This window comes from Ochotona curzoniae, unplaced genomic scaffold (assembly GCF_017591425.1).
Source record: "Ochotona curzoniae isolate NIBS_2020 unplaced genomic scaffold, NIBS_Ocur_1.0 patch437, whole genome shotgun sequence".
NCBI lineage: Eukaryota > Metazoa > Chordata > Mammalia > Lagomorpha > Ochotonidae > Ochotona > Ochotona curzoniae.
In genome coordinates this window covers 198081-222643 of record NW_024467014.1, presented here as the reverse complement: position 1 = coordinate 222643, position 24563 = coordinate 198081, and the positions used below count along the sequence as shown (strand labels likewise).

General features: G+C 58.9%; 1 protein-coding gene across 1 annotated transcript; it reads left to right on the top strand.

Moving 5' to 3' along the window:
* The first annotated feature begins 1360 nt into the window (after positions 1–1360).
* Positions 1361–24360, top strand: LOC121168001 (serine/arginine repetitive matrix protein 3-like). The gene is made up of 14 exons (XM_040997754.1): positions 1361–1593; positions 4748–4849; positions 10674–10802; positions 10885–10965; positions 11300–11329; positions 11569–11631; positions 11744–11779; positions 13077–13127; positions 13547–13651; positions 13823–14000; positions 21493–21866; positions 22210–22434; positions 22551–22688; positions 24141–24360. Exons 1-14 carry the CDS (start codon positions 1361–1363, stop codon positions 24358–24360), a joined length of 1965 nt encoding a protein of 654 aa, XP_040853688.1.
* The last annotated feature ends 203 nt before the right edge of the window (positions 24361–24563 follow it).

The window sequence follows — 24563 nt, the reverse complement described above, 5'->3', positions numbered from 1 at the left end:
CTGCAGATGCAGACCAGGCCCCCATCCAGGAGGTCTGAGCATGCCTGGTCCCCTCCTGTCTTCCTCCCTCCTCTCTCCTGCCCTCTCTCTTAGTCCTACTCCCTGGGAATGAGGCCTTTCTGTTGCTTAGCAACCGGAAGAACCTTGGAGAAAGGAAATGAAAATAGCTTAGGAGGTGCTGCCCCTCTGTGCAGACACAGGTCCTGAAGAGTGTGTATGTGTGCACATGTGTGTGAGTTGTGTGTATGTGTATGTATTTTGTGTTGCATGTGTGTATTATATATGTGTGTATTGTATGTGTGTGTGTGCATATGGATTGGCTCCATGTCAAAGCCACTCACCTCCATGTCACACTGACCCCCACCCCACACCCCCAAGCCTGCAGGAGGTTCAGGCTGCCTGGGAGACCAGTCTCCTTGGAACACACCCTCAGGAGCACTGCTTCCAGAACCCAGGAGGGGACAGATTGGTGGGTTTGACTGGGGGAGACCCCTGCCTGGAACACTGACTTTGGAGACATTAGCCAGATCGAGTGCACCTGCCGGCAGGGGGTGGAAGATGGAGCTGAGTGTGAACCAGCCCCCTTCCCAGCACCCCACCCCTGCCATCACCGGCATCTCTGCAAGGCTGCCCACTGGACAGAGATTGAGATGTATGTGGGCTATTTATTTATTTAAAAGGCAGAGTGACAGAATCTTCAATTTGCTAGTTCATTCCTCAGATGGCTGCAATAGCTGGATGGGCCAGACCAAAGCCAGGAGCCAGGAGTTTCTTCCAGGCTTCCCACATGAGTGCAGTGTTCCAAGGACTTGGACCATCCTCCATTGCTTTTCCAGGTGCATTAGCAGGGAGCTAGATGGGAAATGGAACAGCTAGGACTTAAACTGATGCCCATATGGGATGTCAGCTCTGCAGGTGCCAAGCCGTTACACCACCCCAAAAATAATTTCTTAAAAGAGTAAAATAGATTCCAGGAATCATAGCTCGCAATGTGTGAGCCACGACGCCAGCGGGAGCTGCGGGGGGCGGGGGGCTGCCTTCCTGTCCATAAGGTTGTTCTCCGTGGTCCCTGGGATCCTGAAGATGACAGCTCCAAGCCAGGGCCTGGGGAGGCTCACAGATGGGAAAGGTCCAGCTCCGACCCTGCTCAGGCCTGGGGGTGTGACCCAGAGGTGCAAACCTGCCGGCTCCACTAGCTGAGGGGAAGCCGATTAGCGCCATGAGGGGCCTTTAAATCTCCAGGATTAACCTGTACAGGGAGGGTTTAGCAGGTGGCTGAGAAGTGACCATCCGCCCCGGTGTCTGTGTTTGTTCTTACAGGGCGGCCGGCTGAGACCGGCGGCTACGGGGACCAGGCGTCATGTCCTCCACCGTGAACAACGGAGCATCAGGTATGCCGTCCCCGCCCGACGCCGCCAACGGCTTCCCGCAGCCCGGCGCCTCCTCGGGGGCTTGGCCGCGAGCCGACGAGGAGCTGCGCGCCGCGGAGCCGGGCCTGGTCAAGCGGGCGCATCGTGAGATCCTGGACCACGAACGCAAGCGGCGTGTGGAGCTCAAGTGCATGGAGCTGCAGGAGATGATGGAGGAGCAAGGGTGAGCGGAAGTGGGGGAGGGAGGAGGTTGCGGAGGGCGGAACCAGCCAGACCAGCCCACCTTTCATTCCAGGATTAGTTTATTCTGTCTGGAAGCTGATGGCAAAAGCCAGCTCTGCCCAAGCTCTAACCCTAGACCTAAGCCGGAGGAGCTTCCTGTGGTCATAGGCTCACACTCCCCACCCATCAGCTCAGAATGGAAAGCCACGTGCTAGCAACCACCTCAGCCCTAGAACAGAGAGTCCTGGGCACAGGACAGGATGGGAGGGTGGGGCTCTGGAGGGAAGGGCTGCCAGAGGAGGGGACACTTAAGCGGGCTCTGCAGGCTGTATAGGAGCCCACGAGCCTCACCCAGGGACCATCACCAACTGAAGGCCACTGGGAAGTGAGTGCCACATCTTGGCGGGCTGCTTGGCTTAATCAGGACCTGGTGGACCCGTGGCAGAGGCTCCCCACAGAGAGAGGGGGAGGGTTTGATGTGCAGGAAGAAAAAAAGGAGGGGTGCCCAATGGGGATTGGGCACCACACATGTAACCTGTGGTCATCAGTAGGGAATGGGACCAGCTCCCAGCCCTCGGGCTGTGCACCCCTCTTCTTAGGAGTGATGGACCAGTCCTCCCTTTTCCTGTCCTGTTTGCTCATCAGGTGACAGGCACTTCCCTGGGACCCCCAGAACTGGTGAGAGTCAAGGCAGGGATCCTGGGGTGACAGAACCCACCCTGCCCACTTCTCTGGGGAGAGTTAGCCTCAATAGCTACGTTAACCGTGCACCTGCTCCACGCCAGGTGCCACGCAAGGTGGTCTAGTTCTCACAGCAGGCTCCCATTTCACAGATGCAGATGCTGAGGCTGGGGGAAGTGTGTGACATGCCAAGATTATGGCGCTAGAAAGTAGGGGGTCCCAGGCTTTAATTGCTGGCTCCTTTATCATGCCCTGTCCCCTCCTTCCGCCCCCACACATCCCTGGCCGGGTGGAGCAACAGCTGCGAGGACTGGCTATGTGGTAACACTTGAGACTTCCTGAGTCCCCTGGGGTGGAGATGAGTGGGTCACAGAACCTCAAACTACAGAGTTACAAGGAGGGACCTAGGCCCTGCTGCACACAGGCTTACCCCAATCTCCCAGGCTGCCCTTCCTCCATTGACTCCCAACCAGGGGAACTTGGACCCTGGCCTGCAATCCCCTCCGCCACCATGTAGTTGGTGATTTGCCCCGGATTTGTCCTTGGCCTAGGTCTTCCCCACCCCTGCCAGACCCAGAGCACCCTGCTCCAGCCCAGCCAGCCTCTCTGTCCCTCCCCCAAAGGGCCCATGTGGGTTTCTCCCTGCATGGGTGACAGTGATTGAGCCAGGTTCCCAAGGAGCAGGTGAGCTAGGAGCCCTTTTCCTCTGCCTCCACTGTTCTGAGCTTGTGCCACCAGTCCTTCCTCCTGCACTGCCCGGGGTGGGGAAGGGGATGAGCCACGGCCCAGGGTTTTGGAGAAGGTTCCGGGCTTGGAGAAGAACTGGGTGAAGGCTGCATTACAGGGTGGCTCAAGTCACGTGGGGATCAGAGGCTGCAAGGAAAGACCCTGTACCCCCAAGTCAGGCCCCAGCCCTCCATGTGGAGCTACATAGGACCTCAAATCTGTACTTCTAAGACCTAGCTGGGCTCCAGGGATGCCTGGTATGGGGCACCCCTCATCCAACCTGCATTGTAATCCAATCACTTGCCAAGTCCTAGCTGTTCTCCTCACTATGTGATCTTAGGGGGTCATGTCTCTTCCATTGGTAGTGCCCCTCCCCTGTTCTGGCATCACCAGCTGCTCCTCACACCCACCGGATCCCAGAGCTGGGGTTTCTTTCCCTTGCCCTCAGCTCCCAACTCTCCAGTGCTGCTCCATCACCAGCCACTCATTTTCCAAGGCATTTTGGATGCCCCGAGGTGTCAAGGCATGGTGCCAGGCACTGTGGATGCCACAACAAACCGGACAAGTCCCCTGGCCCTCTGGGACCTCCGGGCCAGCACAGGATATAGATGAGTTCTCAGATAATCAGCAGAGCATGAACCACCTGCCGGGAACCCAGATGGGCACCAGTTGCCGTGGAAACACACACAGCACAGCATGGAGGCTGGCCGGGAGGAGACTGTCCTGCCGTAAGCATACAGTGAGTCAGGACTTGGTGCTGAGCCACGATTGTCCCCTCAGGATCAACCGGCAAGTTCATTCATCCTGTAGAGGCTGCGTCCCTGGTCCCTGTCGCTAAGGCTCTGGGAAAGGAATGCTGTTTGGCTGAATCTTCCTGGAGGAGTAGAGGGAAAGAAGTGGAGAAGTGGAGGGCGAGGAGGAAGGCACTGTGTCCCATTTTCATGGACAGGCTGAGCACAGAAGGTTGGCCTGCTGTGTGGACAAGTACAGTGATAAGCAGGGACAAACTAGGACCCCCTTGCTTTTCTGCTGCTGAGTCCAGTGTCCAGGACAATGACCTGCAGACCAGGGAAGGGGGGGAGATGGATTCTAAGACTCATCCAAAAAAAAATTCAAAAAAAAAAAAAGATTAATTCAATAACAGCTGCTAGATACCTGCTCTGTAGGAGGCACAGAACAAGGAGCTATGGGCATGGGGACAGTGTGGTTGCAGGGTGGGTACCAGCTGGGCTGGAAGGCCAGGGCACTGGCTGGTAGTGACAGACCTCAGCGTGTGGGCTCATGGATGAAGACAGATAATTCTACACTCTAGTCCCTGGCTTGGGATGTGGCTCAGAGAAGGGAGAGCTGGTAGCAGACAGGATCGGGGGCTCTGGCACTGGAACCCCAGGCCAGCTGCCTGGAGGTAGGGATGCAAGGCGGACTCCCAAGGCCGTGGTCCAAGACAAGACTGACTGAGAGAGGGAAGCTGCAGCACAGCATCCACATTACCACCCCACATCTCTTACCACATCCATTAATGTATCTTTTTTTTTTAATCACTTATTTGTTTCATCTGCATAATGGGCAGACCTGGAATAGCCTTGATGCCAAGGACCTGGCTTGGTCCTGTGATCTTGGATAAGTTACTGCAACCTGGAGTGTGGCCTACTGGGCTGGGTTTGGTGGAGGTGGGGGGCAGGAGGGGACCAGAGCCTGGCCAGAGCCCTCCGGAAGCCTGTATGTGCCCTCCACCCTTGCCCCACCAGGTACTCCGAGGAGGAGATCCGGCAGAAGGTTGGGACCTTCCGGCAGATGCTGATGGAGAAGGAGGGGGTGCTCACGAGGGATGACCGGCCTGGAGGACATATGTGAGTGTACACCTACGTGGGGTGGGTATGGGGTTTAGCTCAGGGGGTGAGGAAGAGAAGGCGGGAACTCCTGACGTGGTCCAGGATACAAGGCAGGAGCTTTGAGGACTGCTGTGTCTCAGGCTCTTTCTATGGCTCAGGAAGGGGCATGGGGGCATCCTTGATCTTGGCCAGGGGGCTCGGGCTGCACATCAGGTATCAGGAAGCCTTGGGGATGTTCTGCCTGACTATGTACGCCTCTCCAGTGGATTCCTCTGGGCTCAGGGCATCTCTAGCTGTAGACATGGCTCAGGGAAGTTGGCACCCATACGCCCAAACCAAGGCCAAAGGCTGGGCAGGTGGAGGGCATGGGCTCTGTGGAGATCATGGCGACTCTGTGGGGCAGGGGAGCTCCCGTGGGCACTAGCTCAGTCCCTGAGCAATGGAGATACACCAAATACCCAGGACCAAGCAAACCTCTGTGTGTGGCAGGAGGGTTGGTCAGGCCCCACATGGGCCAGGCAGAGCATGTTGGGTACACTTCTGAACATCCTTCCGAGTAGACCCCCCCTTTGCCATCCTTAGCCTTTCCCACCTGCCCCAGTACCCCTATGCTACTCTGGCTGCAATAGCACCCTCAGCTGATCTTATCTCCACACACACCACACCTGCTTGGGAAGCAGGCAGAGGCCCCATTGGTCTTAACTGACAGACCCAAACCCACAGCTGGGCAGAGCGTGGCTTTCCTGCTGCAGTCACTCTGGGGCAAGCAATCCCATCAGAATAGACTACCCCAGACCGTCGGTGGGGACAGAGGGTGCAGGGGGAGCATTCCTCACCTTCTCCAACTAAGCCGTTGGCTCTCTGGCCACTCCTGACTCCCCTTCCCCTGACACTTGCCAGAGCTGAGGGTCCCCATCCTGGGTCCCCTACCACATCCTCATGTCTCTCCCCTACAACTCCCCTTCCTCATCCCTCCAGAACATCACATCTGTCCCCTCCCAGCTGGGACTCCGTTGGCAGTGGGTGGATCCCAGACCTTTCCCAATGCTCTTGACTTTTGAGTGAGTGACAAATTCAGGGACCAGGACCCGTGGGGAAGCATGCTGTGGTGAGGCTCTAGTGCCTTCATCGGAATGTCTGTGCCATCTGCCCATCTTGGTGCTGGGGATGTTGCGGGGGTGGGGGGGCAGATGTGAAGGGGGCACCCATTCCCTACTCCCTGGAGGAAGAAACAGTACAGCCTCCTGAATGACATAGTTCTCAACGCCCTGCGCATGTGCAGTGGGGAAAGAGATGGAGACACATGGTTTCCTACTGAGAGGGTGGAACCAGAGGCTTCTTCTAGCCTGGGCAGCCTAAAATAGTGTGAAAATAGTCCTCCCCATGTGACTGCGGCAAGCTCAAGGATGGATGATCCTGCCATGTTCGTGCTGGCTGGGGGTGGGGGGGGGGGGCGTCCTCGGTGCTGAACCCAAGAACATCTTGGCTTGACGTATCAAGGGGCAGGACAGCGGTGATGGGAGGGCTGGTGACAGGTGGGTTGTTTCAATTCCTGTGACCTTGAAATCTGACCAAGTCTTCTCCACATCCTAGCATGGGGGTAATGGAGGGAGCGTGTAGGCTCTGGAGTTACATACCTTCATCCCATCCAAACTTCCTGAGTTCAAGGATCATCGCCCAGACTGTGGCTCCCAACGGGTGACTTGCACAGGCCTTTGACTTCTCTGGATCTCTGAATATGCAATAGGATATACAATGAGGATATTAGTACCTGCCTCATAGGAGTTTTAGGAGATTAAACATGACAACGAGTGTGAGTCACAGCAAGCACACAGCCCATGCACACCTCTGCTAGACGATCGCACCACCAAATTCACGCAGCAATGGCAACTGCTCCACTGGCCTTGACTTAGTCCTTTCTGTCTGGCCAGCTCAATCCCCTGTACTGATCGCCGCAGTCCCTTCAGAGCCTGTGGATCCCTCTGACCACCTGGCAGACCCTGTGGTGTTTGCCTCTTGATCACCATCTTCCTCTCCCTGACACCCATCCTAGACTGAATGTCGAGGCATGCAGAAATGCAACGCCCTCTTGGAGTAAAATGACAAAGCCAGGTCCAGGTCAGAGCGTCTGCAGGGTCTGCAGGGTCTGGATGATCCTCACCTTCCCAGCAGGGACAGGCTCAGTCCCACAGCTTTTAGTCCCCAGGGGTCTGACCATCCTTCTCCTCAAGGTCAATTTACTGGCTTGAGTGACAGCCTCTCGTGACAGTCTCTCCTGCAGTTTAATGGCATTTAACCTGCGACAGCGTAGATGTGACCCCACACATGGGTCAAGTGGTGACTTCGGGGGAGAAGGCACAATGTGATCAGGTGTTTAGGAACTTTCTCCATTTGGAAGACGGACCTATTGGGTGAAACTCCAGGTCAATCAGAGGTGTGCTAAGTGCCCGCTGGTTCCAGGGACATTGGAGTTGGACAACTGGGGACCAACTGGATGCTGAGTCTCTTTGGCCACAGACGCAGATCCTACAGGCTGCCTCCTCTGCCTGGCACCCAGGGCTTCCTGCACCCTAGCCCCAGTCTGGCCACCCACTCTCAGCTTCCTTTGCATGCACCTGCCATCCGTGGTCCACACACTCTCACTTCCCATCTTTGCTGACACCAAGCCTGAAACACCCAGGTCCCCTTCCACACAGATTCAATCTACCCACCAGCCAAGGCCGCCTCCAAAAGTCCTGGGATAAAAGTAAGCTCATCTCCTTTCAGGAGACACACTTTTCCTCTCCTTCTCACAGACGCCTTCAACATTCTTTGTTTTAAGAATGATAGTTTTGGGGCCTGATGCAGTAGCCTAAAGGCTAAAGTCCTTGCCTAGTACATGCTGGGATCTCATATGGGTACTGGTTCTAATCCCAGCAGCCCTGTTTCCTATCCAGCTCCCTGTTTGTGGTCTGGGAAAGCAGTTGAGGACAGCCCAAAGCCTTGGGACCCTGTACCCACATGGGAGACCTGGAAGAGGCTCCTGGCTTCAGATTTGCTCAGCTCAGGCCATTGCAGCCACCTGGGGAGTGAATCAGGGGGCAGGCGATCTTCCTCTCTGTTTTTCCTCCTCTCTGTATATCTGATTTTCCAATAATAATAATAAAAAGAAGGATGGGTCTCATAGTCATCTAGTATAATAAAATGTATGGAAGAAAGTCACTCTAATATTGTTGTGTTTATGCACAACAAACTCCAGCCTGCCCTGTAAGGAGCCAAAGGGAAGGCTCCACGCCCTATCCATCTCCATCTCAACCCCCACTGCCTTGGTCCCCAGCCCCCAGCCCGCCTGACATGTTGGCCCCATGAACAAGCAATGAGAGCTGACCCCTGGTGCACATCCCCTCCCTTTTCTATCTGGACTCATCTGTCAAGTGGCCATGATGCTCCAGGCTAATGGGAAACAGAACCCACTAATTAGCAAAAACCAGCTGGCATGAGGACCAGCCTGCACCAGCCAGCCCACACCCAGGTTGGAGCCCCAGCCACAGTGACTGGTCCCTCACACATGCTCTGCTGTGTTCCACATTCCACCGTGACACGGCTCTGCCCTTTGGAATTTCTGCAGCCAACCTGGTCTGCACCTCCCGTGGTCAGCCTAGGGACTCAGCTACGGAAGCAGTAGGAATGGAAGGGCACAAAGCATGAGATAGCTCAGAGCTGGGCACGCCACACCCACAGCAATGGCCGTCCAGCAGGGCGGAGACCACTGAACTCCTCAGTAAGTAAATTCAAGGGCTGTCCTGTTCCCAAAGCCCATTACACAGAATTTCTCTGCTTTCCTCAGAGAGCCCAATGCCACGGGGGCTCTCCCTTTCCCTCTCTGGACCTCTCAGCTGTCTCATCTATAAATTGGAGCAGGAGCAGTCTCTCTCAATCAAGCAGTAGCTGTGGACGGCATGTGGACTGCAGGGAGCTCTTTAAAAAAAAATACTTGAAAAGCAGAGTTAGAGAGAGAAGTAGAGAGATCTTCCATCTGTTGCTTCATTTTCCGAAATGGCTGCAACAGCCGGATGGCAGCTGGGAGCCTGGAATTCCATCCACGTTTCTTATATGAGTGGCAGGGACTCAAGGATTTGGGCCACCTTCTGCTGTTTTCCCATGCACATTAGCAGGGAGCTGGATGGGAAGCGGAGCAGCCAGGACTTAATGGTACTCCTATGTGTCGCTGACAGCAGCTTAACCCACAAGACCAGCACTGCAGCGAACTCTCGGCAGCGTAGAACTCTGTTCTTATTGATAGCATCAGCTGAGAGAAAGGACAGGAAAAAGCCAGAATGGTGGATCCCACCGAGTAGATGAGTGGAGCCAGGTACTGGAAGCCAACAAGATGCCTCTGCCAAGCCTGGAGCAAAGGGAGCCAGGAAAGGGGTTCCCAGGGCTGCCGCCCACAGGCTCCAGCAGGCTGGGGGTTGGGGCAGCAAGGAGGCAGGAGGGGATGGCTGCAGCAAGGACCCCCAGCAGGTACCCCACAAAGGCGGTGCTTTCACCTTGCCAAGGACCTGTCCCTCTCCACCCCCCCCCCCATTCCATCAGGCTCACACAGCCCCTTGGGGCAGGGAAGGGGTGTCTGGTGTCTGTTGGTGGGAGGTGGGGTGAGGCCTCTATGTGTCTGGAGCTTTGTAGGAAGGGAATGATGGCCCTTGGGGAGGAGGTTGGGAGTAGAAGGACGGGTTAGGGGAGTTGCAGATTTCAGAGACAGGAGCTAGGACCCCACACCCCACCCCACCCAGGGTATCTGGAGGAGGAGCAGAAATGTGTGCAGGGAGGGATGTGGGGGAGTTGGAATGTGGGGGCCAGGAGTCCCTCTCTCTTCACTCCTGCAACCCACAAAGGATGTGCTCTGCTGCCTCCCTTGCTCTTTCCGGGTACATTGGGGTGCAACTGCCCCTTGAAAAGTCAATGCGGGCTTTGCACCCTGCTTTGCCAGCCTCGCTGGCCCCTCGGGGCTGAGGCCATGATGTGGGAGGGGCAGTGTCCGGGAGGGAAGGAGTTCCAGCCAGGACACCTAGACCTGGGCCTCCTCCAGGGTCCCTTCAAGCCACAACACCCTGGGAGACCTCAGAGTGTCCCAAGAGCCCTGCCACCCCACCAGAGTTGTCAGGAATTCAGGAACCACGAGAGTTACCGGCCAGGGCTTTCCTGGGTCTTGCAAGCTTTGGCTGTTGCCTTAAGCCTAGGGGCTTGGAGGAAAAGGCAGCTGCACTAAGAGGTGAACCTCCGTGACAGGGTGTAGCTGGAGCATGCGGGCAGGGGTAGGGGACTGCGGTCCCCAGTCCCTGGGCCCCTCTGCCTACTTAAGAGTCATGCAAGGTAGTCGGGCAGCTGGGGAGGCAGCAGAGCACAGAGAGGGATGAGGACGAGGCCGGCCTGCAGAGGGGAAGGAGGAGGGGCAAGGAATATTTCAGAGAGGGAATGAATGGTCTGTGGGCAGGGAGAGGCAGGGCAGACCTCAGGGAGGGGGGCTCTGACAGGTGGGAGGACGTCTGCTCATCAAGCTAAGGGGCTCAGGGGCCGGGACCCTGGGAGGTGGGGACTCGGAGGGGCGGGGCCCTTCATGGGGGATGGATTTGCGTCACCCACCCACCCAAGCGGCTTTGCTTTTTCTTAGAGACTGGGGACTTGTGTGTGGGGAAGCACCCCTTTAAGTCACCAGGCATCTCCTCTGGTCCTCCAAGGGTAGAGGTCAGAGGTAACCTCTCCCCAAGGCCCCGCCCCACCCCCAGCCCTCCCAGGCCAGGCCAAGGTCACCGGCAGGGACCACGGGTGTGGGTGCTGAGCGTCCGTCCGTGTCCCCCGGCAGCGCGGCGGAAACCCCGCGGCTGGCCGAGGGCGCCGAGCCCGGCCTCGAGTACCCGCCTTTTGACGAGGACGACGACCCAGTGGACTGCGGCTGCCCGGCTGCCTGCTACCGCGGACACCGGGGCTACAGGTCAGCGGTGGCGGGCGGGGGCGGCAGGGGCGCGGCACGGGACCCCCCTCAACCCCCGTCCCTGCCTCTTGTCGTCGTCTAGGACCAAACACTGGTCCAGCAGCTCGGCGTCGCCCCCTCCCAAGAAGAAAAAGAAGAAGAAAGGTGGCCACCGGAGAAGCCGGTGAGGGCCTGGTGCGCTGGGGCTGGGAGGAAGGGGGAGGGCGCCAGACGATGGACAGACCCCCTTCCCTTCTGAACCCTCTTCTGATGCCACAAGTGTCTTCCCCCTTTTCAACCCCTCCCCTTCACCAAGCCCCCTCCCTGCATTGAGATAACTGGACCCAGGGACCAAGTCTCAGAAGGGGTCCCCAGGTTTAGCAGAGCCTAATCAATCTGTGATCTCCAGTCCCATTTCTATGTTCCGAACCCCAAACCCTGGGGCCTGGCAGGGACGGGGGTTTCAACTAACCCTGCCCACTTGTCTGTCTGTCTTCCTCACTGGCACCTGCCTTCAGCAAAAAACGGAGACCAGGGTCGGTGTGCAGGTCAGTGTCATGCGTGAGCAGGGCCGGGCCAGCGGTGGGTGTGTCTGAGGGTAGGCGAGACCCTATCCCTGAGGTAGAAGGGGTGGCACCTCAGGGTGACAGCCAGGATTCTTTCCACTGCTACCTTGCCAACACCCCATGGGGACCACCGCACCAGTCCTGAGCACTGGGACAGCCTTGGGGTCCCCTGCCCTGCTCTCCCCACGCCGGCTCACTGGGGACCCTCACCATGTCCGCAGCTGTGGGAGCTCCTCACCCCTGCGCAAGAAGAAGAAGAGTGTCAAGAAACACCGCCGTGACAGGTACCCTGTCTGCCATGACTGCCATAGGGCCTGGAGCAGGACAGTGCCCATGGACGGGGTCTCCCCAGGCCGCCCCAGGCAAGCTCATGAGTGCTCCTGTGTCGCCCTGCAGGTCCGATTCTGGGTCCCGGAGGAGGAGGAGGCACAGGTGAGGGGGGCTGTGGGCACCGGCTGTGGACCAAGGCAACCCCCAACCCGTCCTCGCCAGGCTGTGATGGGGGATGGGAAGGGGAAGCAGTACTGAGAAAGGAGTGGGAGGACGCATCCCTGCTTCTAAGGGGCTCGACAGAGGGCCAGCTTCCACGGAGGGGAGACCCCAATAACTTCAGACAACATTGCAGGTTCGGGTACCAGGCAGCATCCACTAAGAAGCAACAGATTGAATGTGTGGGTAGGAGACAGGGTGGGCTCCAGCAAGAGGTGGAGTTTTGAGGGTGGCGATCAGATCAGGTGCCAACCCTCACCACCCATCTGGCCATGGGGCTGGCCTCCACCTAGTAAGGATTAGGAGCCCACAAGGATGAATGGGAGAGGGGAGGAGTCAGGAACCCAGGCTGAGGCTGGGGAACCTGGGAGGAGCAGACAGCAACTGGGAAAGTTAGGGTGGGAGCGTCCATCCCAAGGTTGGCATTCAGGACCAGACCCTTCCCAGCAGCCCTGGGGTGGGGGGGGGGTCCCTAGCCCCATTCCACCTCCCGATCTGCCTCCCCGACCGTGAGAACTGGCCCAGTACCAGGCATCAGATAGGGGAGGAGTCTACAGAAACGCCGGATCCTGGGGCCACCCCTATTTCCCAGACCTGTGGAGGCCTGCTGCCCCCTCGTGGCTACCGCCAGCTGGCACAGACCCTCCAGCCAGCTCCCCAGGAGTGAGCCCGGGGTTAGACCAGCTTCAGGCTGGACTCCCCCTCCCTCTAGTGCACAATTTTGGGGTTCACTCACTTTGGGGTCTCTGAGCACCACAAGCATCGCTGAACATGGGTGAGAGGGAGGATGGGGCAAGGTCTCACAGGCCTAATCTGCAGGTGGGAGGGGGCTGGGGGTGTCTGCCCCACAGAGCTGATGGGTGGCAGGCTTGTGGAGGAGACAGTGGCCCAGCATCACCAGAAAGCAGAAAGATTGCACCAGGAGGTGGAGTACTTGCTCCCTGAACCCCTGGGGAGCTGACTTGGGCTGAACCCCAGGCGGGAGGCATAATTGGGAGTGCTAGGAGGACATGCCCCCAGCGCTGCCACTCAGGAGCTTGGACCACACCCATGGCTCCTCTGAAGGCAGCAGCACCTGCCAGAGGCAAGCAGGAGGTGACAGCCAGCTGGGGCTTGGAGAAGGGAGAAATCAGGTAGAGCAAGGTAGCGACCATGTCCAGGAAGGTGGCCCAGAGTACAGGTCCTGCCCTGGCCAGACCACACCCCCACACCACGCTGGTTATGCCTTTGTTCCCCGCAGATCTCGAAGCCCCAAGAGCAAAAGAAAAGAAAAGAACAAAGATAGGAAGAGGTGAGTTCCGCCCCAACACTCCAGCCCCATTTCCCTCTGTCCCACACACCTGCTGTGCTCTCATTGTGAGCCTGGCCCTTAGGGTCACGACACCTGACCCTCCCAAGAGTTCTGGGAATGCCCCTTGCCCAGGCAGGCAGCTGGCAGACAGAGCCAGCTCAGCTCCTCAGCCTGGCCTCCCCCCTGCCTCCAAGCCAGGGCTCCTGTCAAGCTGGACCCTCCCCACATTCATGCTAAAATCGGGGCATCTGCTTTGGTGTGGTGAGGTCAGGCCTGACGGGAGAACACGGGAACCTTTTTCAAACTCTGCAGCACCAACCCTCTTTAGGTTCTGTCTGCGGGCAGACGGGGCGGACAGGGCTATTTTCTACGGAGGGTGACCCTGGTTGCAAGTGGCTTCCCCTCCCCACCTCTTACAGGCCTCACGCAGAGTCTCCAAACCGGAGGTGCCACCGACACAGCAGCGGCAGCTCGCGTAGCCCCTCAGTGTCCTCCCAGTACAGCGGTTCCAGGTCACCCAGCAGGTAGGCCTGACTCCAAGGCTTGCTTTCATCTGCAGACAGAGCAGCCCGCAGTACGGGGGCCGACTCATTGGGGTCGGGGGTGCGGCTGTCCCCCCACCCCCGGAGCCTGCAGACTGAGGGTCGTCCCTCGTCGGCTCTCCCACCCCTCAATCTCCATCTCCGTCCTCCCAGACTGAGCCCCAAGCACCGAGATGACGGGCGGAAGACCGGCAGCCAGCGGTCCAGCGCGAGCCGGTCGGCTTCCCCGTCGGGCGGCAGCGGATGGGGGTCGCCCCAACAGAACGGCGGCGGCAGGCAGCGGAGTGCGGCGCACGGCGGCCGCCCGGGCCCGGCGCGCAGCCCGCCCGATGTACGTACGCTTCTCGGTGCCCGGGGTTCCCGCGCCGTGCCGTGCCGGGGTGGGGGTGGCCGGGCTCTGGGAGGGTAAGAGGGGAGGCCGAGGGCCGGGGTCGGCGAGCCGGTCTCTCTCGGGGTGCCTCGATTGCGCTGCCCGCCTGGCGTCACCCCGCTGCGCCTCCCCTGCTGCCTGGCCCAGGAGGGGAACGTCCTGGCACCGGAGCGCAGGGGATGCGGGTTTGCTGCGTGCCACCGGGCGCTGGAGGCGGGGCGAGGTGTGTGTGCGGCGGAGGGGTGGTGCGGCCAGCGGGCTTGGGCCACCCTGGAGCTTAGCGAGCGTTGCTAGGGGTCACAATCAGGAGTAGGATTCCAGCCAGACACAGGATCCACCCCCTCCACCCAGTCTCGGGCCGCTCCTGGGGCCCATCCCGTCCCTCCCCCTCTCACAGCCGGCCCCTTCCCGACTTGGGCTCCACCTACTACCACAGAGCTGCGTTTGTAAGAGTCGTTGTTCTTTACTGGGAACAGGAGTTCCCTAAGCTGCCCATTCCAAGGGACACTCACTCCCTTGGAGACGCCTCACCGCCCTCTCCCCCACCCCCCCCGAAAAAAGGCTGGTCACTGCCTACGCTCCAGCAAGGGCCCCCACTCCCGTGGGGGGAGTCTTCAGGCAGGCTGGTGATTGTGGCAGCTGGCACTGGAGGGTGGGCGGGTGTCAAAACAGGTTGGGGTTCTCTCCCCATGCCCTTTTGTCTGTCCCTTGCACGCAGCAGGATTGAGGCCCCTCCGAGGGGCGCGCTACAGTGCTGGTGAGGGAGGTTACTGGGTGTGCATGGGGGACTGGGGAACCGCCTGGGGAGAGGAGGCCGATGAAGCGCCTCCCCCCAACCCCAAAGAAGCCGCAGCCAGGAGTGGGAGAGCCGCTGCTCCCTGCCCCTCTGCGACCCCAGGTCTCGGCAGCAAACATGTACGTGTCGGTCAGTTCGTTTTGAGTTTTGGCTGTTTCCTTTCACTCTTTTCTTTTCTCAAACACCCCTCACTCGCAAGGAAGAAAGTCCAGACAGCTGACCCCAAAAGCTTGTTGTTAGGGTTTGTTTCTATCCAAGGACCTTTAACCACACAGCTGCGTAGGTGGCAGCTGGCTGCCGGAGGTGGGTAGCTGGACTAAGCGGGGAGGCTGGCATAGAGCTGGAGAGGGCATGCTGAGGGTGGCCTTGGCAGAGACAGGCCCCCCTCCCCGCCAGCCCCGCCCCCCCTGCAGGGAAAGTGCAAAACCTGACGGTACCCCAAGCACAACGCCCCTCCAATCAGCTGCAAGCCTCACCTGCTCCTGCCTTGGCCTCCCCAAGCAGGCAAGGGTCTTTGAGGCCTTCTTAACCCCAGGGACTCTACCTCCTGCCTCCTTCCCAGGGCCATGGAAGCCTGGGCCTGCTTGCCACCTCTTACCCTCCCTTCCCTTCCCGACTGGGCACCTGCTGATTACATCCATCCCTGAGAAGACGCCCCACCACCATCACCATGTCCTAGGGGAGACAGCAGTCTTGGCTTACAACCCATCCTCACCTATCTCCCGTGGCACTCCCAAGGTGCACTTGTGGCCCCAGTCACAGGACAGGCAGCCCAGGCCCCACTCCGTCCTGGCAGTTCCTTTTGGACCCTGCAAGGTGGGGACTTAGCAATCCACACCCAGGTCCCCTCTGGGCCCAAGAAGCCTGTCGGGGGGTGGGGGGCAAAGTGAGCCCCTTGTCAGGTGCATGGAGGTGAGCCACCATCCAAGTGTCTGCAACTTTACCTTGAAGAATTAACAACAAACATCTTTGGGGAAAAAGTACTGGGGACAGGGTATTTTCAGATACCACCTTTTTTTTCTTTTTTTTAAGAAAAGGAAGCACTCGCTTTTTTTAACCCCGTCTGTGTTTTTGTTTGTTTTTTAGCCTCCTACTCGAAAAGTGGTAATATCACAATTCCATTTCTTGTTTAGCTGGCAAAGAAGAGGGTGGGGGACAATTCCTGTGCATTTTCTGGTTGCTTTATTTTGTTTGTATTTCTTGTTGGTTTTTTTCCCCCCTTTTGTAATGTACAGAAATGCCAAGTCTCTGGGTTTGTTTGGGATTTTCCTTCTGGTTTGGTTTGGTTTTCCTATCTTCTTTGTGGTTCTAAAATTTTGCCTGTGTGTGTGTGTGTGTCCCCCAGGTGGCTTTTCAATCTCCAGTGAACATGACTCCTAGACATATAATCTCTAGACAACTTTTCTGCGTTCTTTCATAATGGAAATTTAAAAGGGAAGGTAACATGAAATAAAGCACTCCCCAGCTGTCATCCCTGGGGAGATCTTCTCAACTTTTACCTTCACAGACACTGGGAGATCCAGGGAGAAAAAAGGGAGATGGCGGCGGGGCAGGGGGCGCTTCTGAAGTTGACATGGCCAGCCCTGCAGGGGACAGAGATGGACAGGCAGCCTCCTCGGCCAATTGGCTTCCCAGGATGCTCACACAAGGGATGGCTCACATCAGAGAGGGTCAGAGACTAGCTCAAGGTCACACAGCATCTTAGAAGTGGATTCAAAAGCAGACCCCAGCCCTGTTGTAGAGAGAGCACTAGACAGAAGAGGAAACCTCCCCCCAGCTCAGATGTTTGTGACTGCTGTCCGGCTTCTTTAGCTACTCACACCCAAAGAGAGATGGGGGAATGCAGGCAACCCCCCAGCTGCTCTGGCAACACAGCCCTCATAGTTGGGATGGACACGGAGGCCCAGAGAAGGGCCGGGAGGGATCTAGGGGCTCATGGTGTGGGGTTGGACCCACCTAATGCCAAGATCAGGGGACTCCACCCCAGCCTCCCTCCTGTTGTAACATGCCCTTTAGCAGGAACTTGGAATTGGAGCAGAGCGGACCAGCAGCCCAGGCACCCTAATATAGAACACAATTGTTCCAAAGTCTGCCCTTCTGCCCGAAATCCATCACCTAACAGGCAGCTTAGGGGGACCTTTATGAGAGCTACAATGCTCCCTAGGCCTGGCTCTTCCAGGGCTCCCCAGCTTGTACCCCCCAGATAATGTTAGAGTGGGCAGGGCCAGCTGCTGTCTCCCAGGGTGAGCAGGATAGTGTTTTGTTATGTAGGCACCAGTGGTGGGAGGAAATGGTGTAGGTCCCACTCTGAATCGAAACTGTGGTTACCTTCCCTTTTAAATGCACCACCCCCATCTGTCCACTCCCACCAGTCTTATTGACTGGCTTCTCTCCTCTCTCTCTCTCTGGGTCCACCTTCTCACCCTTCCTGCCTCTCCATGCCCACGTCTCCTCCTGGCATCGCTCTGTCTTCCTCCTCCTGCTCCCTCGCTCCCTGTTGCTTTCTGTCCTTCATCTCTCTCCCCGTGATGCCAGCGCCCTCTGCAGTGCCACTTCCATCCACTGCTTTCTGCATGCTTTCCCGGGTCATCTGATATACAACAGAGTTCAGGAAAGCTTGCCTATGGGAGTTTTTTTTTTTTTTTTTAAATCCTAAGTGGTCACTTTTAAAAAGCAAAAAGAATGGGACCGGGACTAGACCAAGACCAGACCCCAACACCCTGGCTGCCCATCAGCTGCCCCATGCCCCTCCCCCATGCCTACCCCACGCAGAGACCTTCTTTCTTTTCTGTTTTTGCACTCCTGCCCCTGACCACGAGAAGGTAGGTACCGGCTCAGCTGTGCGCATTGCCCTTCTCCAGACAAGCCCGCCACTCTGCTTGGTTTAAATGTGATTCTCTCTCAGCCTTGCTCTGGTTGGTTTACCCTCCTCCCTTCCCTTCTTTTCTTTCAGTGATGACTCATTTGTATCTCACACTTTCTCTAAATGAGCTACACAGCTGTGTTTCCTGGTCTGTCCCCTTTGGTTTTCTGGACTCCCTCCCCTCTGTCACCTGACAGCTTTTCTGCTCCATCTTCTCACCCCTCCACCTGCCTCAGTCCCCCTTCCTGCTTCTTCCCCCAACCCCTTCATTTTGCTGTCCGATGCATCTCTGTGTGGTGTAGCATCGCAAGTCTGTGTCCCCTTCAAGAGCGGATCAATCCACTGCGGCGGAGCCCATTTGGTGCTAACTGCAGAGGCTAAGTCTTTCGCCCTCACACCTGGCAGCCCAGGGATTCAGGTCACACCCTGGCCTTCAGGGCCCACACGGGCAGTGAGCCGCAGTGGGATGGGGCAGCTATGCTGGGCCTCATGGCCTCACCACTGGGCAGTGTTTCAGCTGGGAGCTACAGGGCTTACAGCAGGTGAGGGTTCATGGTGGGGCCTGATCTGGCCAGCAGGGGGGCACTGCAGTTTGAGGGCCTCATGGACAGAAACAATTGGGATAACATGCACCACTGATTCTCTGGGCTGTCCCAACACTAGACTTTGACTGCCTCAAAACCTTGAACACCCTTCTGTCTTCAGGGTGTGAGCAGCTTCATGGGGGGCAGGCCCCTCAGGGTGGAATGATCTAGAAGATACAATTAGCTAGGGGGCCAAGCCAGCCCTGGGTCCTGGGACTGGTAACCCCCAGCCCCATACGGAAGGTCCCAGAGACAAGGCCTCATCCTTACAGCTACTTCCTGGAAGTAGCAACACAAGGTGGGTCTCCCAGCCAGGGGAGGGCTGACCTTGAACCTCGAAGGGCAGAGGGGCCAGAGGCCACTCATTGGGCAGGCCCCTGAGAAGGAGGGCTGCATGGAGAAGGGGAGCGACAATGCATGCAGGAGTAGCTTCCTGGAGGGGCTGCCTACATGTCCCAGCTCTGCTCTGGCACCTCCAGAGGCCCCTCCAGGACAGACGGCATGCACCCGGATTTCAACAACAGGCAGACTAAGCTCCTTCCTCACCGGAGTGAGGTCCCTCCCACAAGGTCAGGGTGGATGCCACGGAGTTCTCAGCCTTGCCAGGACTTGCCAGTGAACATCTTCTTGGACTGTAGCAGAACAGTAGGCTTGGAGGAGAGAAGAAAGTGAGGGCAGGGCAGAGTTCAGGGGTCAAGATATCCCAGGAGAGAAGCAGGCAATTGGCCACTGGGGAGAAGCCATGGCCGGGGTCGGGGAGGGGCTTGGGTCTGAGGGGCCTCACTGAGAGCGGTGGGCAGCCATCTGACCCAGAGCCCCCCTATTTTTCCCCACCACTCTGCCCTTCCCAACATGCCAGGCCAAGGCCTGGGGAAGTCCACTGGGCTCTGCCATGCTTTGGGAACACCATGTCCCTCCCCTAAGTCAGCAGTCTGGGTTGTAGCCAGGCTCCATGTCCAGGCCCTGGCTTCCAGGTGTGGTACTCAGCCCACTTGCTTGATACTCTCTTGAATGGGGGGGCCCCAGCCTCGCCAGGATTTTGGGGAGGTATTATGTGTGTGGGCTCCCAAGTACCCTTCCTGTTTCTTATGTCTGCTCACTAATACTTGTTGCCAACCTCAAGCATAGAAGAGACACTGCCTATTTGAGATTCCCTATGGCTTTCTTTCTCTTTTGCCTCCTATTAAGGGGAAAGGATGCTGAGTGAGAGAGTGAGCCCAGGGCTGGGGCCTGGCACCCGGGGCTGGGTGGCAGGGGAGCGCCTTGTGGTGTGGAGCTGCCATCCTAGAAGAGGGGCCATGGCAGTGGTCAAGAAAATGAGAGGTGCTCAGAGAGGCACTTTACTGTAGCCACTCTGCCCACTGTCAATACCTTTGCCCCCAACCCAGATGCAGCCCCCACTGGCTGTGGGCAGCTGGGTTCGCCCTCTGTGGCTGATGCTCATTGGCTCTTACAGCTGTCCATCCACCAGCTGTGCACCAATTGGACTGACTTCCTGGCTCTCCCCCTCCACAATCAGATCCTCTGGAGGGTTGCAAAAAAGCACCCAGGACAGGGCTGGGGAATGCAGGCTCCTCCTTGCAAGAGGCTGCCCTGAGCCCTACCCCTATCCTGTTGCTGGGACTCCCCGGCCTCCTCCTTGGCAAGTTGTAAAGTGGTTTACTGAGGTCATGGACACAGCTGAAGCTGACCACAGATAGACTTGGTGAAGATGAGGGGGCCAGGCATGACCTACAGACAGATGCAAGCCACCCCTCCTCCCTGCCTGGGAAAGGAGGGGTCAGTGCTGTGCAGGGAAGGAGCCGTTGGACTGGGAGGGGTGTCCAGGAGGCACAGTTCTCCCTGGAGGCAAAAGCCAGCCCTCTCTTGCTTGGTGGAGGGGGTAAGTGGAGTGGCCAAGGGCACTTGATCAGTTAACGGCAGGTTCACAGATTCCTGGTTCCCAGCCAACACCTTTCCAACTAAACCAATGTGCCCCTTGTGTTGCCCCCATCCTTGCGTCTGCCTTTGCATTGAAAAAAAAAAAAGAAGGAAAAAAAAAGCATTTGCCATCTTTCTCCCAGGTCACCACCCACCCCGCCCTGAGGTGCCCGCCCATGACCCGTCCCCCCTGGGCACTGCCAGTCCCTTGTTCTGGAGGTGGCAATGGCCTCCCCTTAGGCCAAGAGTGGGGTGGTTGCGTTTCTCTCTCTCTCTCTCTATCTCTCTTGCATTTTTTTGTGAATCTAATGATGAACTTATGCTACCACACTTTTCCCTTCTCTTACACACCTTACCTACTAAAGGAGGAAGTGCCACTTAATTGGTAAGTGGACGTTAACCAAGAGGGACTTAAAAAAAAAATCAGAACTTAAAAAAAAAAAAAAGAAAAAAGAAAAAGCAAAGAGAGAAACAGAAAGACAGTCGGGTACTACTACTGACAGCTTCGCAGCTCTCTGCAGGGGCCGGAAAAACACAGGAAAATATTAAACAGGGAAACCTCAGGTCCCTCAGGAGTTAAGACATTGGTTTTGATTTTGGTATCTAATGACATTTGTGGATTATTATTTTTTCGTTGTGTTTTTTTTTTAATGTTTTTTTTCCCCTCCCTTTCTTCGGTTCAGTTTTGAGTTAAGTTCCCCCTGCGCCCCCACCCAGCCCCGCCCCATCTGTGTGCTGTGTGATTTCCCCTCCATCCCCCTCCCAAATGACCCCTCCCCACCCCAAGCGCTGTGGGGAGGGGGTGTCCCCCTGGCTTGGTGGGCTGGCCCTGGCCGGGCCTCCCCGGCGCCACCCTCCTTTACCTCTTTGCCGGGGGTCGGGGGTCGTCTGCCCCACACTCGGAGTGGGGGAGCAATACCAGCCCCGGTGCTCGTCCTGGAGCCTCCCCCATCTCTCCCTCTCCCCCTACTGCTCCGTTCCCCTTGTGTTTTGCATGCCGAGAACCTTGCATGAGCTGCCCTGTTGAGGCCAGAGGTGGGCACTCAGGAGAGGTAGAGGCAGGGCAGGCGCGGGGACCGTGTGTGCGATGCTCCGGGACCGGTGACCCCCCCGACCCGGGCCCGGTGAAAGCCCTCTCTCCCTCTCTCCCCCCTCCCACCCGCCCTCCGCCTCTCTGTCTCTCTCTCTGCCTGTCCCCTTCCTGTCTCTCCGTGCGCGCCTGTCTCTGTCTCCTCCCGTCCCCCGTCTCCCTCCATCCCTCCATGCCCCCTCTGCCTCTCTCTCCGTCAGAAGCCCAGCTCGCCCTCGCCCAGGGCCCGAGACAAGGCGGCGGCCGCCGTGTCCACGCCGCCCTCGCGAGGGAAGGACAGCCCGAGCCCGCGCTCCGCGCCGTCGTCGCAGGGTCGCGGGGGCCGCGCGGCCGCCGGGCCGGCCCGGAGGCGGCGGCGGCGACGGAGACGGAGGCGCTCCCGGTCCTCGGCGTCCGCGCCCCGTCGCAGGGGCCGCCGGCGCGCCCGGCCCGCGCCGCCCCGGGCCTCGTCGCGCTCGCTCAGCAGGGCCCGCTCCAGCAGCGACTCCGGCGGCGGCGACGGTGGTGGTGGCGGCGCCCAGGGCCCCGGACCCGAGCCCGGCTCTGAGCGAGGTCACGGTGGACACGGGAAACGGTGAGTGGCTCCGCCCCAGCCCTGCGCTCCTCCCCGCACAGGATGCTGTCGCCCCGCTGACTGTCGCGCTCCTCCACGGATGGCCCTCTGCACACGAGCTCCCCTCCACAGGCCTCTGCGCAACCCCCTACCAAACCACCACTGATTCCAGCTTGCCCTCTAAGTTCCTCCCGGCCACACTAACCCCTACTCCTGTCAACTTCTCGGAGCGCGTTCGCCTCCTGGATCCCTCGCCCCAGAGACGCACAGGCTGGGCTCTGCCCTCTTTGCCCCCTTAGAGCCAGCCTACCTTGGGGACCCTGCCGCTGAGTCCCCAGCCCTGTGGCCGCATCCTCTCCCGCAGGACGAAGGAGCGGCCCCCGCGAGCCCGGCCAGTCAGCAACTCGTCATCCCCCGGCGCGCACGGCCGGCGCGGCGCCCCCGAAGCCAAGAGTTCGTCCCGCAGCCCCGGCCCGCACCCGCGTTCGTGGAGTTCGAGCCGCTCGCCATCCAAGTCCCGCTCGCGCTCGGCCGAGAAGAGGGCGCGGAGTCCCAGCCGCTCGCCTTCGCCCAAGAAGGCCACGGGCCGGTGAGTGCGGGGCCGTCTGGGTAGTGGTCGAGGGGCCCTGCGGTGTTGTGGATACCGGACGGCCTTCGAGCCGCGTGGCTCACAGTGGACTGTGCCTTTCTTCCTCCGCAAACCAGGGAAAAGGACGGCGAGGCCCGGGCGCGGCACGCTGAGGCCGAGGCCGCACGCGCCCGGCGCCGCTCCCGCAGCTACTCGCCTATCCGCAAGCGGCGCCGGGACTCGCCCAGCTTCATGGAGCCGCGGCGCATCACCAGGTACAGGGGGGTGGGAGGTGGCAGGGGAGGCTGCTGGTGGTGGTGGTGGCGGGGTTAGGTCCGCCTCTGCCGCACGGACCGCCCCTGTCGTGGGGGCGGGAGTAGGTGAGGGTCCAGTGTGGGCAGGTTGGGCGCACAGGAACCCGGACACCTCCCACGGTGAGAGGCTGTGCTCTGCGCCTGGCTGTTGTGCAGAGAAGCCCCGAGGTGGCTCTGAGCCCAGCTCCAGAAGGTCCTTGGCAGCCTTCTCCCCACCCCCACGACCATTGACATCTCCTTCTCTCCTTCGTCTCAAGGTCCCGCCTGCCGAGTGGCCTGTGGCCAGCCTGGGGCCCAGGTGGACCCCCTCCCCGCAGGCGGCCTGGGAGATGCCCGTGTGAGCTGGTCTGGCTCTGGTCAGCCCTCTCTCTGTCTGCCTCCCACTCTTCTCACTAACCTCCCAGCCACCCTGGGGACACTGGAGGAGGGGGCACAGCCCAGGGGTCTCTGGGAGAACCAGCCCCTCCCACGGAGGGGGGGACCCCTGCCCTAGAGGAGTTGGCTGGTTTTGTAGCAGCCCCTCTGATGGATACATTGTGTGGGTGTGCAGAGGGGAGGGTGATGTCTGGGCCGGGAACTCCAGGTGAGGCCATGGTCGGCTTTTTACCAGTCACCCGCAGCTTTCAATGACCCTGGCATGGGCACTGCCCTTTCCAAGCTCCTGTGAGGTGGGGGCTAGACTACCAAGACAAGAACATCTCCCCACAGATTGCACACCACACCCGTAGGCACTGGGGTGGGGGTCCTCAAACAGCCAGACACAAACATACACCACCACCCAACACAGCTTCCCCCCAACCCTCCACCCATCCCAGGCTGCCTCCTCCTCCCCCACTAACCACGTCTGTTTTCTTCCTCAGCATTAACTCGGCCACAGTGGCCCCTTAACCACTCTCTTTTCTCGGGGTCGTAGCCTTCACTAACTCCGGGCCAGCGGGAGGTGGCTGAGTGAGGCGAAGGGATTAGTAGTGCCAACCAACGCTGGCAAAGCCTGGGGGCGTGGGCAGCAGCAGCCAGGGTCTCCCCTGTCATCCCTTTGGAAAGCCCAACCCTTTGTGACTGCATGGGGGAGTAGGAGCGCCCGCATCAGGCTTAATGGATGCCCAGCCCACCCGTATCTGAACCAGGGCACTCATTCAGCGATTTCTGAACTTGGGGCGGGGGGGGGGGGGGCTCTGCTCTGGCAAAACCAGGGCTCCTGTCCCTGTAGGCAGGGAACAAGAAACATTAAGTCCCATGTGGAGGTAGCAGGTGACAGCTGTACCTGCCAGATACCCTTGGGAAGGGGTCATGTCTGAGGCTGGGGAATCCGGGGGAATTGAGGCAGGAAGCCCTGGCCGCTGCTCAGACAGATGGGGACTTGGGACCCGTGTGAACAGAGCTAGCCCGTAATCTGTTTTTTCTTCCTGGCAGTGCCCGCAAGCGTCCCATCCCCTATTACCGGCCCAGCCCCTCCTCTTCCTCCAGCTGCCTGAGCAGCGACTACTCCAGCCGCAGCCGCAGCCCCAGCCCAGGCCACAGCCACGGGAGCTACAGCAGCCGCAGCCGGACCCGCAGCCGCACACGCAGCCCCTCCCGAACCCCCAGTCCCAGCTACCACAGCCGCAGCAGCTCGGAGGGTGGGGGTTTCTGAGTACATGGAGACCCAGCATGGGTGGGAGAGGAGACGGGAGAGAAGGCCATGCCCCCAGGACCTGAAGGGGGCTTGCATTTCCTCCCCACACCCTCACTGCTTACAAAGAGATCCTGGGACCAGCGCGGGCAGGCAGGGCCAGGGAAGACCTGGAGAATAGATGTGCCCAGCGGGCACTTGAGGAGGATCCCACCCTACCTGCT